At 35.1% G+C, this 13,283-nt stretch overlaps 1 protein-coding gene across 3 annotated transcripts in view; it reads left to right on the top strand.

Moving 5' to 3' along the window:
• Positions 1–13,283, top strand: part of EDIL3 (EGF like repeats and discoidin domains 3) — a 428,938-nt gene that overhangs the window by 144,996 nt on the left and 270,659 nt on the right. The window contains exon 3 of one of the 3 annotated variants that reach the window (XM_081232430.1): positions 9,769–9,798. The exons of the other annotated variants lie outside the window; for them this stretch is intronic. Within the exon in view, the coding sequence (XP_081088556.1) occupies positions 9,769–9,798 (30 nt within the window). The remainder of the gene's footprint in view (positions 1–9,768; positions 9,799–13,283) is intronic. 3 annotated transcript variants of the gene reach the window in all.

Raw genomic sequence — 13,283 nt, 5'->3', positions numbered from 1 at the left:
CACAACTTGAAAATAACCTCAAAGATAAGAAGAATGGGGCTTGGGCCCTCCCTGAATAGCCTTGTACCTTTATTCAATTTCATTGCCTTAAAGTTAGACCTGTCCACTTTTATTTTTTTTTATCAATTGAGTTCCTTAAAGACATTCCAATTAAGGAAAAATTCATCCTAGGGAGACAAGTTCTGAAGATAGGGAAATTACATTGTCAATGTCATTTGATTAACACCTGAACGTAGATACACTGACTATTTTCTTTTAAAGAAGGTCCTAATGATTCTGAAAAGAAAGCATTTAATTTTAGCTTCTATTTTAATAGGCAGGAAAAAAATCCTCTATAGCAGTCATTAACTCACTGCTGAATAAGTCAGTGGCACATTAGATTAACTGAGCTCTGTATAGGCGGGCAGAGACTGTGCTTTATCACTTATAGTTAGTGTCCTTGGGATGAGTTCAAGCTACATGAAAAAAATAATTCCCCTTGACCAAAGAGAAACAGATAGATCCACCAGAGATATCTCAGCGCTATTCAAGTTACACCTTCCACTGTTTTTTCCCTTCATCTTTTGAGTTTCAAAAGATATTTTAATTAAGCCAGATGTGTAGATCTGTATTTTGGGAACCCATCATTTCAAAGCCATCATAAAATTTCTGAATTCCTCTTTGGAATATAAGTAGTGAAAAAGGAATGATATTTTACTAAAAGGCTTCTCAGATTTCATAAATGGTATAAATGTCATGTTCAAAATAACTGTATCATTAAATACTTGCTTGTGCGCATACACACACACACATTATATGCCAATATTTTGTAATAAGGTAATTTTCTGTCTTCAAGTAGTCACCATTAATTTTCTTAAACATTGAAGTTTTATAGTATTTAATATAAGAATATTATATTCAGTATACAGCCCTACATACCCTCTAGTGGGGTGAGGGTGATGGACAGGGAAATCTGTTAGTCTAAGGCTGCATCTCCTCAAGTCCACAGCTCAGCCATTTCTTCGTCTCTTGTGTCTTGTGCTTGGGCATCGGTCACTGGAACTTTTACTTGATCTCCATTAATAGTAACTCTATTGCAAGGGAGGTAGCTTTCATAGGAAGAAGTCACAAATATAGTTACTAAAGACAGGCTGACAGCATAAAAGAGGATCCTTTAAAAGACTTATTTATAAAAAAATGAATATTTTATATTGTGTTTAAGATTATGAGCTCTTATTTATTTAATGAAATTATTTGGTCATTTATTTTTGTTTCATGGTTCTACCACTGTTCAAATGGAGTCTGATTATTCATTGAAATAGTATTTCTAAGAGAAAAACCCTGAATCCATCCAAATATCATTCAGTAGAGACTTAGTTAAATAAATCATGGTTTATCCATAAAATAAAATATTATTATTGTCCATATTCACTGATAATATTGAGATAGAAAATATGTGCAATATATTAATGAAAGCAAGTTAAAGAACATCATATATTATATAATCCTAGTTTTATTTATAGTATAAATATTTAATTATAATTACATATATTTTTATGTATGTATTCAGATGTTTAAAGGTTTTTTTGTTTGTTTGTTTGTTTTTGCGGCACGCGGGCCTCTCACTGTTGTGGCCCCTCCCGTTGCGTAGCACAGGCTCCGGAAGCACAGGCTCAGCAGCCATGGCTCACGGGCCCAGCCACTCTGTGGCATGTGGGATCTTCCCGGACTGGGGCACGAACCCGTGTCCCCTGCATCGGCAGGTGGACTCTCAACCACTGCGCCGCCAGGGAAGCCCTGTTTAAGTATTTTTACTTCAAAATTCAGTTTGTTTTGAGTTTTTAGTTGATAATTTAGTTGATTTAATAAATATAATAAATGTATTCCTATTTTCTAATGCAGATCTTAACCCATTATAACAATGGGTTTTTTGCCAATCCCTTAATCACAAAATCTCTTCTGACATTAACATTTTATGTGCAGTGATTCCGTGGTTTCCTTAAGTGGGTGCTATCTCTGGAATTTGTGCCAGTATTGCTGACTTATCCATTATTTTTTTCATTTTTGGTGCTTTTGGTTTTAACAGATTTACTTTTTAGATTAGTTCATTTGTCCAGACTTATGGGAATGAATTGAGGGTGAAGTGAGCAGTTGCCCACACGTAAATAAAGCAGAAATCCATAGAATATGAGCCTGGTGGTATTAGCTTCCTTCTGTCAGTTGCTGTGAAACAGAACAATATAGGTGTTTAACCATCTGAAATTCACATATGATAAGCAAGTAACCTCAGCTGCATGGCTTTTCTGTCACATTAAACAGCATTCTTCTTCCAGAACTATTCCCTCCTCTCCTGTATTAAGTTTTCAAAAAATTATGAATTAATTTTATTTGAAAATTGATAAATGTGAGCAGCCATTTATATTAACTTCTGACCTGCTTTATCCTTCACAAGTTTCTTCTATTTGGCCAAGAATTTTCTTTGGCTACCTTAGGTTTAATTCCCAATTCTCTTTTTAGATGGCTCCCAGTAATGTAAAACAGCCATTAAATTCACTTACTGGACTTCATTTTCTCATGTCTAAAACTGGATAGCTTTCCAAAAATATTTACTCAGTACTAATTATGTGCACTATACAAAACTGAAACATAACCACTGCCTTTGAAAGAAGGAGCATGGATAATGTCCAGCTTGGGAACAAGATTAGAAAATATTATTGCCATTTTGTTTAGAACTGGCTTTAGGTTATAGTTTAAAAGCTAGTGGGGGATGTTTGGAGGCAACTAAATCAGGAAACTAAAATAAATACTAAAGAAATGAGGGTAGTGAGACTTGCATTCAGTCTACAATGATGAGGTGAATTTGGATAGGGAGGGAGGGCACATTGAATAAACAAAGGATTTTTGAGGACAGTTGTATAAATATATGAAATGTTGAATTATAGGCTTTTGTAATGTTAAATCACCTAGCCTAAAGATCTTTAGTGCTTCCTTTAAGTAGCAAAATGTGTCCTAATTATGTCCCCAAAGTTTCTTTAATACTAGCTGGGGTATGAATATAGGCCTATTACTTAAGGCATATTACTTCCCTGCTACCCAATACTCTGGGAATACTTTGTAAATTACATATGTTTTTTACATAGTAGAAAAAAATGAAACCAAAGCTTTCATTTATTCTTTATTATTTTCCCCATTTGTACCTCTTTCTAAAACGATAAAATCACAAATACATTAATTGCTGTTAACATAATTAACTGTATAAGTAGTTTGTAAAACTCATGTGAGCTATATTAGTACTTAACTTTAGAAAGTGCATTTTTGTGGTTCTGTTTTAATGAATGTATTTAATTAATAGACTATAGTTTGATGCTTTTTGAGTTAATTTAAAATCACAGATTTATTTTTTCATGAGATTTATTTTTTCTTGCTCTAATGGTCATTAGAGCAATCATTGTCTTTCCAAATATTATTCCTTTTCTCTCCTGCCCCAAGAAAGAAAATATGATTATATAGTTATATGTTATTATATATGATTATATATAAATTTATATAACTAAAATATAGATGACATTTAAGGCTTTCTCTTTGGCAAGTCTAGTAATGTAGCATAATGAAGCAACTAAATTTTATTGAGTAACACAGAGGACTGTATTAAATATTTATACATATTTTCTTTCTTTCTTTTGACAAATATTTATTGAGCCCTGCAGTGTTATAGGTATTATTCTAAAAACTGTAGTTATAAGGGTGAACAAAAGAGGCACATTCCTGCCCTCATGAAACTCCTAGTCTAACGGAAAAGACTAGTAAACATACAAGTAAGAATACATACTTACAGGCTAACTACATATATACATAATTATATTTTATGTACTACACATTATTAACTGTATTCAAATAAATGCTGTCCTCTAAATCTAGCACAAGAATCAAACTGCATGTAGAAGACTGATAGAACAGAGAAGACAGTAATTCTCTGAACATTTTCTCTGCAAATCTATTGACTGCTGCTGCTCACAGTGACCCAATTATTCTGCAGTTCTGAGAGTGGAGAACTGACCACATAGTATGCTGTCTGAAGTCTTTGGCCAGGAGAGACTAATACTTCTCTTCATACTTTCACAAAAAAGGAGTTGGTAATAGCAACTTTTAAGTCCTGAGGCTTATCCTCATTGGGCCATTGGCCAAGAACAAACAAATCAACAAACAATAAAACAAAGATCATGTAAACTAATAAAACCTCTTTCTAAATACTTCTCTGTATACTTCCAGAGACAACTCCACAACTTACTTAAATGACTGAATTCACAAATTTTTAATGTTAATTTACTCTTCTTTGTTTTAGTACTAACACACATGTACACACACACACACACACACACATTTATAGCATTTAACCTCTAGGCAGGCATGAATAATCATGCATACATATCATCGTTATTTTTGCATCACTGCAGTTGAATAAAAAGATTCTAAAATGTTGTGAGAGGGCTTCCCTGGTGGTGCAGTGGTTGCGAGTCCGCCTGCCGATGCAGGGGACACAGGTTCGTGCCCCAGTCCGGGAAGATCCCACACGCCACGGAGTGGCTGGGCTCGTGAGCCATGGCCGCTGAGCCTGCGCGTCCGGAGCCTGTGCTCCGCAACGGGAGAGGCCACAACAGTGAGAGGCCCGCGTACCGCAAAAAAAATAAATAAAAAATAAAAAAATAAAATAAAATGTTGTGAGAGTACAAGAATACATACTTCTTGTTGCTTTGCTCATAGAAATAATAAATTACATAGATAATTGTATATTTGCAAAGCATATTTGTGCATAATTAACTAGATTTATAGTATAGCAAACAAAATGATCCATAAGTCAATATGAACTAACATCTCTATGTAAAATAGATTATTATATGCTAAGAAATGTATTTTATGTATTTCATAATGAGCTTTTCCTATTTGATGGTGAACAATACTGAGCTGGGTATAGAATTGCTTTAAATGGATAGAATTTCCAAGGTATGAAAGTTTCCTTAAAACACCCAAGGATAAGACAAAAAGAAAAAAAAACCCAGGAGACATCAAAATTGTTGAGACCACATGAAGAGACTAGAGCCTGTTCAATGAAGAAGTATGTGTGCTTTGCTAGCACATGTATATCAGGGTAATACAAAACTCACTGGGTTTGTGTAGTTATTGTACTTGACAGTTGATCCTGTGAGCAAAGGAGAAAGGTGAGGGAGGGAGGAAAGAGGGAAGGGAAGGAAAATCTGTAGGATGCCTTCTTCTCCGGTTAAGCACCAACCCAGTTCATGAACATGTACACTGCCAGACTGTCCTGAAAAAAACTGTGACCAACTTCAGAATCAGAGGAATGGGTTTATTGTATCAAAATGTGGTGGTAAACTCTGTGGAAAAATTAAAATAAAAATTTGCTGAAAACCCAGCTGCCCTCAAAGCACAGCCCTAGACTGTATGTATTTCCGGTCTTGCCTGCCTCAGAGATGATTAATTTCTCAGGCGTTCTAATATATTTTGAATGGGAACAACAAAACTGGTTACCATTGCAGTTGAATGCCATTAGTTGCAAATAAGAGAAAGCTCAACTAAAACTAGAAAAATAATAAAGTGCAAGTATTTTTCCTCAGAGCTAGAAGTCTAGAGTAAGGTCAGGATATGATTCAGTGGCTCAATAATATCATCAGTAATCTAATTTCATTTTGTTTATCTACTCAGTCTTTGAGAATTGGCTTCTTTCTAAAGCTGGATCCCATCATGGTTGCAAGATGTCTACCAATTTGCTTCTAGGGCCACAGACTTCCTGGTCCTTACCTAAAGAAGTGAGAGAGAGGGTTATTTGCAGATACTTCCACAGAAGAAAGTGTCTTTCCAAGAGCTCTCCTCACCAAACACCTACAAACCTGTCCTTCCACATCATTGTCTCCAGTTGGATCATATACTACCTATCTAGCCAATAACTGTGGCCAGGAAAAGGGAAAAGATTTACTTAGTTCTGAGATACAGACTCTCTCTCTAAATCCAAAGGAAGAGTCATCTTCCCCCAAGGCATCAATGTAGATACCCAAATAAACCTGAAGATGTTACAAGAGAAAGAGCATTGAAAGTCGGCGAAACCACCACAGAGTACATTGCAAAGGGTTTTCTACAAGCCTGCTGATTTACTGCTGCAGTTCCAACAATTGGACCCATGGCTCTGCAATAAACTTTTTATGGCTAGAGCCATAATTCTCAATACTTAGTGTTCATAACAGTCACCTGCTAAGCTTTTTAAAAATGCAAAAACCTGGGCTAACACCCAGGATTCAAACTCATTAGATCTGTGGCATTTTAACAAAATCCCAGGTGATTCTGTTATGGGCAATGAGAGGACCACACGGAGTTAAATTCTGTATATTAGATATATACTTTTACTTTCTCTTTTCCTACCATCACCGTAATTTCAATACATTCGTCTACATTGTCACCAGGCAGAACAATACAGAGTTGTTAGTTTGCTTTTATTTCTTTTGGTGCATGTGTTTTTAACTTCCAGGATTAGAGGAACTTGCACGTGACACAGACCTGTGTGTGTGTGTGTGTGTGTGTGTGTGTGTGTGTGTGTGTGTGTGTGTGTTTATTTGCTGATTCATGAATTCCAAGAAGCAAATAGGAAGAGTAAGGAATCATTTAGGTACCATGAAATTACTTCTATGATCCTTAATTTCACTTAAATGTCCCTAAATAGACCACTAATGTCCACTTTGAAGTTTATTTGTACTTCTGGGGCTCTTGCTGCCACCTTTTAATAGTTCATGATGCTTTGTTTGGTAATGCAGTTAGCTTACAAAGCCATCTTTGCCAGCAATAACTGAAATGGTGAATTAATACCAATCCTAACCCTATATGTGCCTTTGTGAATATGTGTGTGTATTTTAATAGTACGTATATTGGTTAATGTATGAATATGTTTAGTAGTATGAATATAGTTACATCTGCAAGTTATGAGGGACCCCCACTATGGAGATGTTTCAAAGAAATACAGCTCTGTGCAGACTTGTGTACCTGCTGATCTAATATTGTTTTTTGGTTTGTTTTAAATATTTACTTATTTTATTTCTTTATTTTTGGCTGCATCAGGTCTTTATTGCGGCATGCAAGATCTTTCTGTTGCAACACAAGGGCTCTTAGTTGTGGCGTGTAGGTTTTTCTCTCTCTAGTTGTGGTGCACAGGCTCCAGAGCACATGGGCTCTAGTTTGCAGCATGCAGGCTCTCTAGTTGAGGCATGTAGGCTCAGTAGTTGTGGCGCACGGGCTTAGTTGCCCCCGGGCATGTGCGATCTTAGTTCTCTGACCGGGGATTGAAACTGCATCCCCTGCATTGGAAGGCAGATTCTTTACCACTGGACCACCAGGGAAGTCCCTTTAATATTGTTAATTTGTTACAAACGTGCTTTCAGGTATTATAGGCTCAAGTGTAGGGTAGTACACCCCAGGAGCTTTGGCTTTAAGACTATCTAATTGCTATGACTCCTGTAAGTTTAGAATTGTCTTAACTTCTGTGCTTGCTGGTCCTTTCTTAAAATTTCTTGCTTATTCATATATAATGGAGGAATAAAATCTTAGCCCTTGTGATATTTCTTTCTTAGGCATCACAGGCTTGGTATGTTTTGTTTAACCTCCTAGTCAGTCCCTCTCCTGCCTATGTCTGTTCCTGGATTGTAAGGGACTTGAAGTTTCCAAGGGACCACTTCATTTCTTAAAGGAGTTTCTCTTGTAGCCCTTACATCCAGTTTTTGTTTTTGTTTTTTCCCTTAGGCTAAGTCCAAGGAACATTATCTGAAATCTAGCCAGTCCTTATTCCATGATCCTTTCTCCCATTTCTTTTTCTCTTTTAGTGGATACTGAATTAGCACTTTGTGAGACAGTAAGGCACAGTGGAAAGAGTTTGGTTTTAAAGTCACGTGAGCTTGAATTCAAACTGACCTTAGGCAAATTGTTCAGTCACTCTGAATCTCTGTATCTTCATCTATCAAATAAGAGTATATTTCATCTCATCAGTTGCTTTATAAATTCAGTTCACATACACAAAGTGACCAGCTATAAGTGTAAGCATTTTTATTCTTGTTCCTTTTGAATCTCCAGACTTTTACCAACAATGACCCATCTAAGTCAGCACTTCTACAAACCCCTGTGGTATTTTCCTAAAAGCGAGTTCCTGGAAGCTACCAACAGTTTTCTTCTTTGAACATGTTGTGAAGTACTTTGGACATGATAAAGCAGCAAACAGCTTTTAAATATTTATGTTCTCCACACCATGCGTGCCAAGTGCGTTTGCTCTATTTTTTTTTTTTTTTTTTGTGCCAAGGAGACAAGCCAAACAGTGTGAGAGGAAAATACTGTCAGGACACAAAGTAAGCTTGTCTAATGTGTACTCTGTGCAGATGTAACCCTAATGGAAAATAGTGGAGACTGCTCCCTAGTTACACAGTGATACCTTGAGGAACAAATCACCTGGAAACAAAACTCCTTTATAAGCAATTCAGCTGAGTAAATTTTTATTTTAAAACTTCATGAATCAAATGAAGTAGTACTGGCTAGAGTAATATAATTCAACAGTAATATTCTGATAAAGCTGCAGTTGTGCACAGAGCAGAAATATCTTCTCACAGAGCAAGTCTGTTAGTATAAAGATGAAGACATGCATTCTAGGCAAAATGGTGAAGCTACTTCACTTTTGCAACACCATGATCCATCCTCCACATACATGCAGCAGATTATTACCCTTGGAGTTCTGCTGCTCTCAAAAATGTCCCCTTTTAAAGAAGCAATCAAAATGATTCACACTTTGAATTATAGTTCATGTTACATTATATTGATTACTTAGTCGTGTCTCAATCCTGGCTACAAGTTAGTACCATTGAGAGAGACTCTGACTTAGTTGGTTTGAGATGGGCCCAGAGTTTGGCAATTCTTGTATAGATGCAGGGTTATGAACCACTGCTTTAGCATAAAGTTATGTTTTTGTAATGTGACCTCTCCTTTTGTAATATCCATGCTTATCCATGTGTGCTTGGGGTCAACCTTTAAAATGCAGGTTCCTGCAGGCTTCAATGCAGAATCACCACTACTGAATCTTGAAGTGTGTGGTACACATGAGTTGAGTGTGTTTGTATGTGTATGTGACAGAGGGAGAGAGAGAGAGAGAGTCTTTGTGTTTAACCAACACTCAGAGTGATTCTGAGTCACTCTAAGGTTTAACAATTCCTACCTTTTTATAATTTCTAACTCATGGAACAGAATTTTTGACTGTCAACAATACCTTTTAATTCCTCTTTGCTAATAGAAAATTTGCACAAAGTGGATGGTTGGGGTATTTATGTTATATACAATTTATATTTTAAACAATATTATTTATAATAATTATAATAATTTCCACTCAAGCTAAAAAAGTTCAACCTTGTTTGCAAAAGGACAGAAAATTCAAATTCAGACAACCGAATGGTCTCTTCTAATGCTTGCTTATTTTAAAATATGAGAGTTTTTAAATGTTAATTTAATGTAAGTACTATCCATTTATCTGTCATTATCTAATTATCTAATAAAAAAATTCTAATGTATATACAAAATTTCAAGTCAGAGACTTTTAGTCATTATTTAGAAATGTGAAATATATTTATGTTCAATCTCAATTTCTCTCTCTCTCTCTCTCTCTGCCCCATCTCTCTCTCCCTCTCACCTCACTCCTTCCCTCTCATCTCACTCACTCCCTCTCTTTGTTCCCACCTCATCTCTTTTCCTCTATCATAGCATCAGATGAAGAAGAGCCAACTTCAGCAGGTAAAGTTCTGTGCTGTAAAGATTATTCCTATTTATTTTAATGCCTTTAATAATATAGACCATTTGAAATGTATTTGTTCAGGTTTCAACCACAAAACTGGCACAGTTTTATTTATTTACTTTATTTCTTGAACCCATTATGCAGTCCCAGACTAAATGATGTTGGTTATAAGTTTTAAATAAAAAGAGAAAATAATTGAAAATGAACTGTCACAGAGGAAATCATAACACAAAAAATCACATCACTATTACAGAATAAGGAAATTTGGAAAATTAAAATATTGAGAAAAATGCCAGTAAGTAATAAATGGGGAGAAAAAACTAAAATGATAAAATGCAGAAAAATAATAAAATGAGGAGACTGAAATTAAAAAGAGGAAAATGATAGGCTTCCCTGGTAGTGCAGTGGTTGAGAGTCCACCTGCCGATGCAGGGGACATGGGTTCGTGCCCCGGTCCGGGAAGATCCCACATGCCGCGAAGCGGCTGGGCCCATGAGCCATGGCCACTGAGCCTGCGCGTCCGGAGCCTGTGCTCCGCAACGGGAGAGGCCACAACAGTGAGAGGCCCGCGTACAGCAAAAAAAAAAACAAAAAAGAGGAAAATGATAAAACATACTTTCAGAAATATGACTTACTATGATAGAATACTGCGTTATCAAATACGACTGACATTGAATATGATATTCATTTAAGTTTAAGGATAAAAATCATGTTGTTGCCTCAAATATTCACTTTCATTAAGAAAATAATTTTTGCAGTTATAACTTAATGGTAGTGAAACTTGGCATCATGACTATGCTTCTCATCCATCTAATCAGCATTGATCAAGAACAGGCTCAGGTCTGAACTAAATACGGTGAGGAATGCAAATGGTAGAGAAGGCATGGTATTTTCAACTTGGTTCTAGGACAGTGGGATGGGTCAAAGACCAGGCATATTTATAAGGAGAAAGAAGGCACCACAGCCAATCTGGTTAGCAAATAATAAAAAGCCCAGGCTAGCAGACTAGCAACATCAGCAAAAAGGGATAAAGCCCTGAGATGGAGGGGTTAGACGCTGGTTGGAAGAGAAAGACCAGAACTTAGCACCAGATTCTTTCTTAGGCAATTGAGGAAGGGAGTTAGGCCTGAGAGACAGGAGCAGGAAATGGTTACTGAAGCTAATGGACAAAAATGGGGCTTGATTGTATAGGAAATGGGGAATGTAGCCCAGTTATTGGAACTCAGGTACAGAATAGGGTCCTTTCAATTCATAGACCTAACTTATTTCTATTGGTAGGAGACTTCTTGATTTCTGCCTTCTTCTGGAACTGGGCAGGGATTTTTACGTGTAAAAGTGGTTCAAAACATCAAAAATTCAATGGGAGAAAATGAAATAGACATCTTACAAATATCTTTGGTAAACTCCAAGGATGCCATATTGCATTTTATTCATTATCACTGCCTTGAAATGGAATCACAGAAGATAAACTCTCAGTTAATGTTTCATTTTCATAATATTGTTAGATAGTTTATAACCTGATTTGGATGATAAGAACTCCCTATAATTTTCTCCAACTCTAGTCCGTATTATGTAGCCTATTTTTAAGAGCAACCTAATCACATGACTCAGTAGCAGACTTATGTGTTGTTATGAGTTTCCTTCCTCTGCCTAGTTTCTGACTTCGTTTTGCCCTGACTTGAGGCTTTAGTGTTGACAGTGTTGCTCAAAGACTCTGTCTTTCTCAGCCTTAGTTGAATTTTCTCTTGGTGTGAGTACCAGTCCTTGTGAGCTTATGTTTTTCTAGAGCAGTTTCATTCCTCTAATATTCTTACACCTCATTCCTAGCTATGTTGCCTGCCAAGCAGTTTTGGTGACTTTGCAAAAGAATTATTATTTTTGCATGATAAAGATTAATTTTAATTTAATGTAAGTAATACATATAACTATTTCTTGGTGTACTTTTCTTATTTTAAAATTATTTTAATAACTTCTCTGCTTATTAAGAAACTCTTTTGTAGATGCAACTGAACATTTTTCCCCAAATATTTATTTGACTCTAGAGTGATCTGAACATCATAGAGTTTAAATTATGTTTTTAAAATATGTTTGTTTTCATATATGACCAGATGTTTTTGGTGTGATTTTAGCATAGATGATTAGAATAGAACAAATGTATTAAGTAATATTTTAACTAAATAGTTTCACATACAGATTACATTAACATTAAGAAAATTTGCATTTAGTAAAGCAGACATTCCTTTTATATAAAAATGCCAATGGGAGCCAAATGTTCTTCCGTTAATTTTATCAAAGTGTATAATAAAAAGTATTATTGTGTAGTTGTATTAAAACTTTTGACAAGGTATTATGAGATTTGTAAAGGCTTGATTTCATAAGGAATATGAATAATTGTGGAAAGTGGATTGTGATTTTGTTTTAGAGCTTTTTTGGTACTTCTTGCCCCCAATTTTTTCAACAACTATTTTTCTCAATTAAATATTTATTATTCTGTTTATGTGTCTTTTTCAGTAATATTTATCAAAATATATCTTTTATTTTAAGCTATTACCCAAAATATATTTAATATATTGTTGATAGTCTCTGTTTTAACTTTCATCTCCTTCCATCAACAGTTTATCTAGAATGATCTTTCCCAAGCTCAGACTCCTTTAATTTATCTTTTTGATCCTTCTTTAATTTATCTTTCTTTCTGTTATTTCTCTATTCTGTTTAAATTATCAGTGAAATGCAATCATCTGTTTGCCACAGAAATTGTACCTGAAATAAACTTTCATATGTCCCCACGTGATATCTTTTTCAGTTTCACATTCTTCCTTCAGCTTCATGGCATAATTGGACTGTAACTTTTTCTAATAATACTTTAGTTTCTTTAAATTAAATAATTCAGATATTTCTAATAGACCTGCTACTCCTCAAAGCTCAACAGTAGAAGGAATAAAGTAAATGGGGGTGTTTCTTGCTGCCAGATAGTCACAGGCTCATGATCACCAGTTGTTAATATATGAATTATAAGTTAAAAATTAATATTTTTAAAAACAAATATATACATGGTTTATCTAAATGTGCAGGTGCCTAGTGTATACTACTGAATGATACTATTTATTAAATATTTGCAATGTATGGATATTATATAGCAAATCTAAGTTATTTTTACCCCAGAGGTACACAGAATTGGATTAATTATAATTCAATAATCAGAAAAATTCTCATTGTCCAGAATACTTTTTAGAGAAAATAATAGGTTTCTGTCTGGACTAACATATAGTATAAAAAAAATTAGAAAGAGACAATATACCTCTGAGAAAATTAATGAGATATTAGATAGTGTTTTACTTGTGTTATAATGCTGCAAAATGATTGTGCTTTTCTCTTTACAATAGAGTATATTTGATTTGACTTAAATTTAGAATTTTTATAACTGCCATCATTAAAACAGACAAGTGATTCCTCTACTCTGTTACCATATGTTTCTGTTTACAAT

This window comes from Mesoplodon bidens, assembly GCF_964165515.1.
Source record: "Mesoplodon bidens genome assembly, chromosome: 4".
Taxonomy (NCBI): domain Eukaryota; kingdom Metazoa; phylum Chordata; class Mammalia; order Artiodactyla; family Ziphiidae; genus Mesoplodon; species Mesoplodon bidens.
The sequence above is the reverse complement of the archived record's forward strand: the minus strand, read 5'-3'. Positions and strand labels throughout refer to the sequence as shown.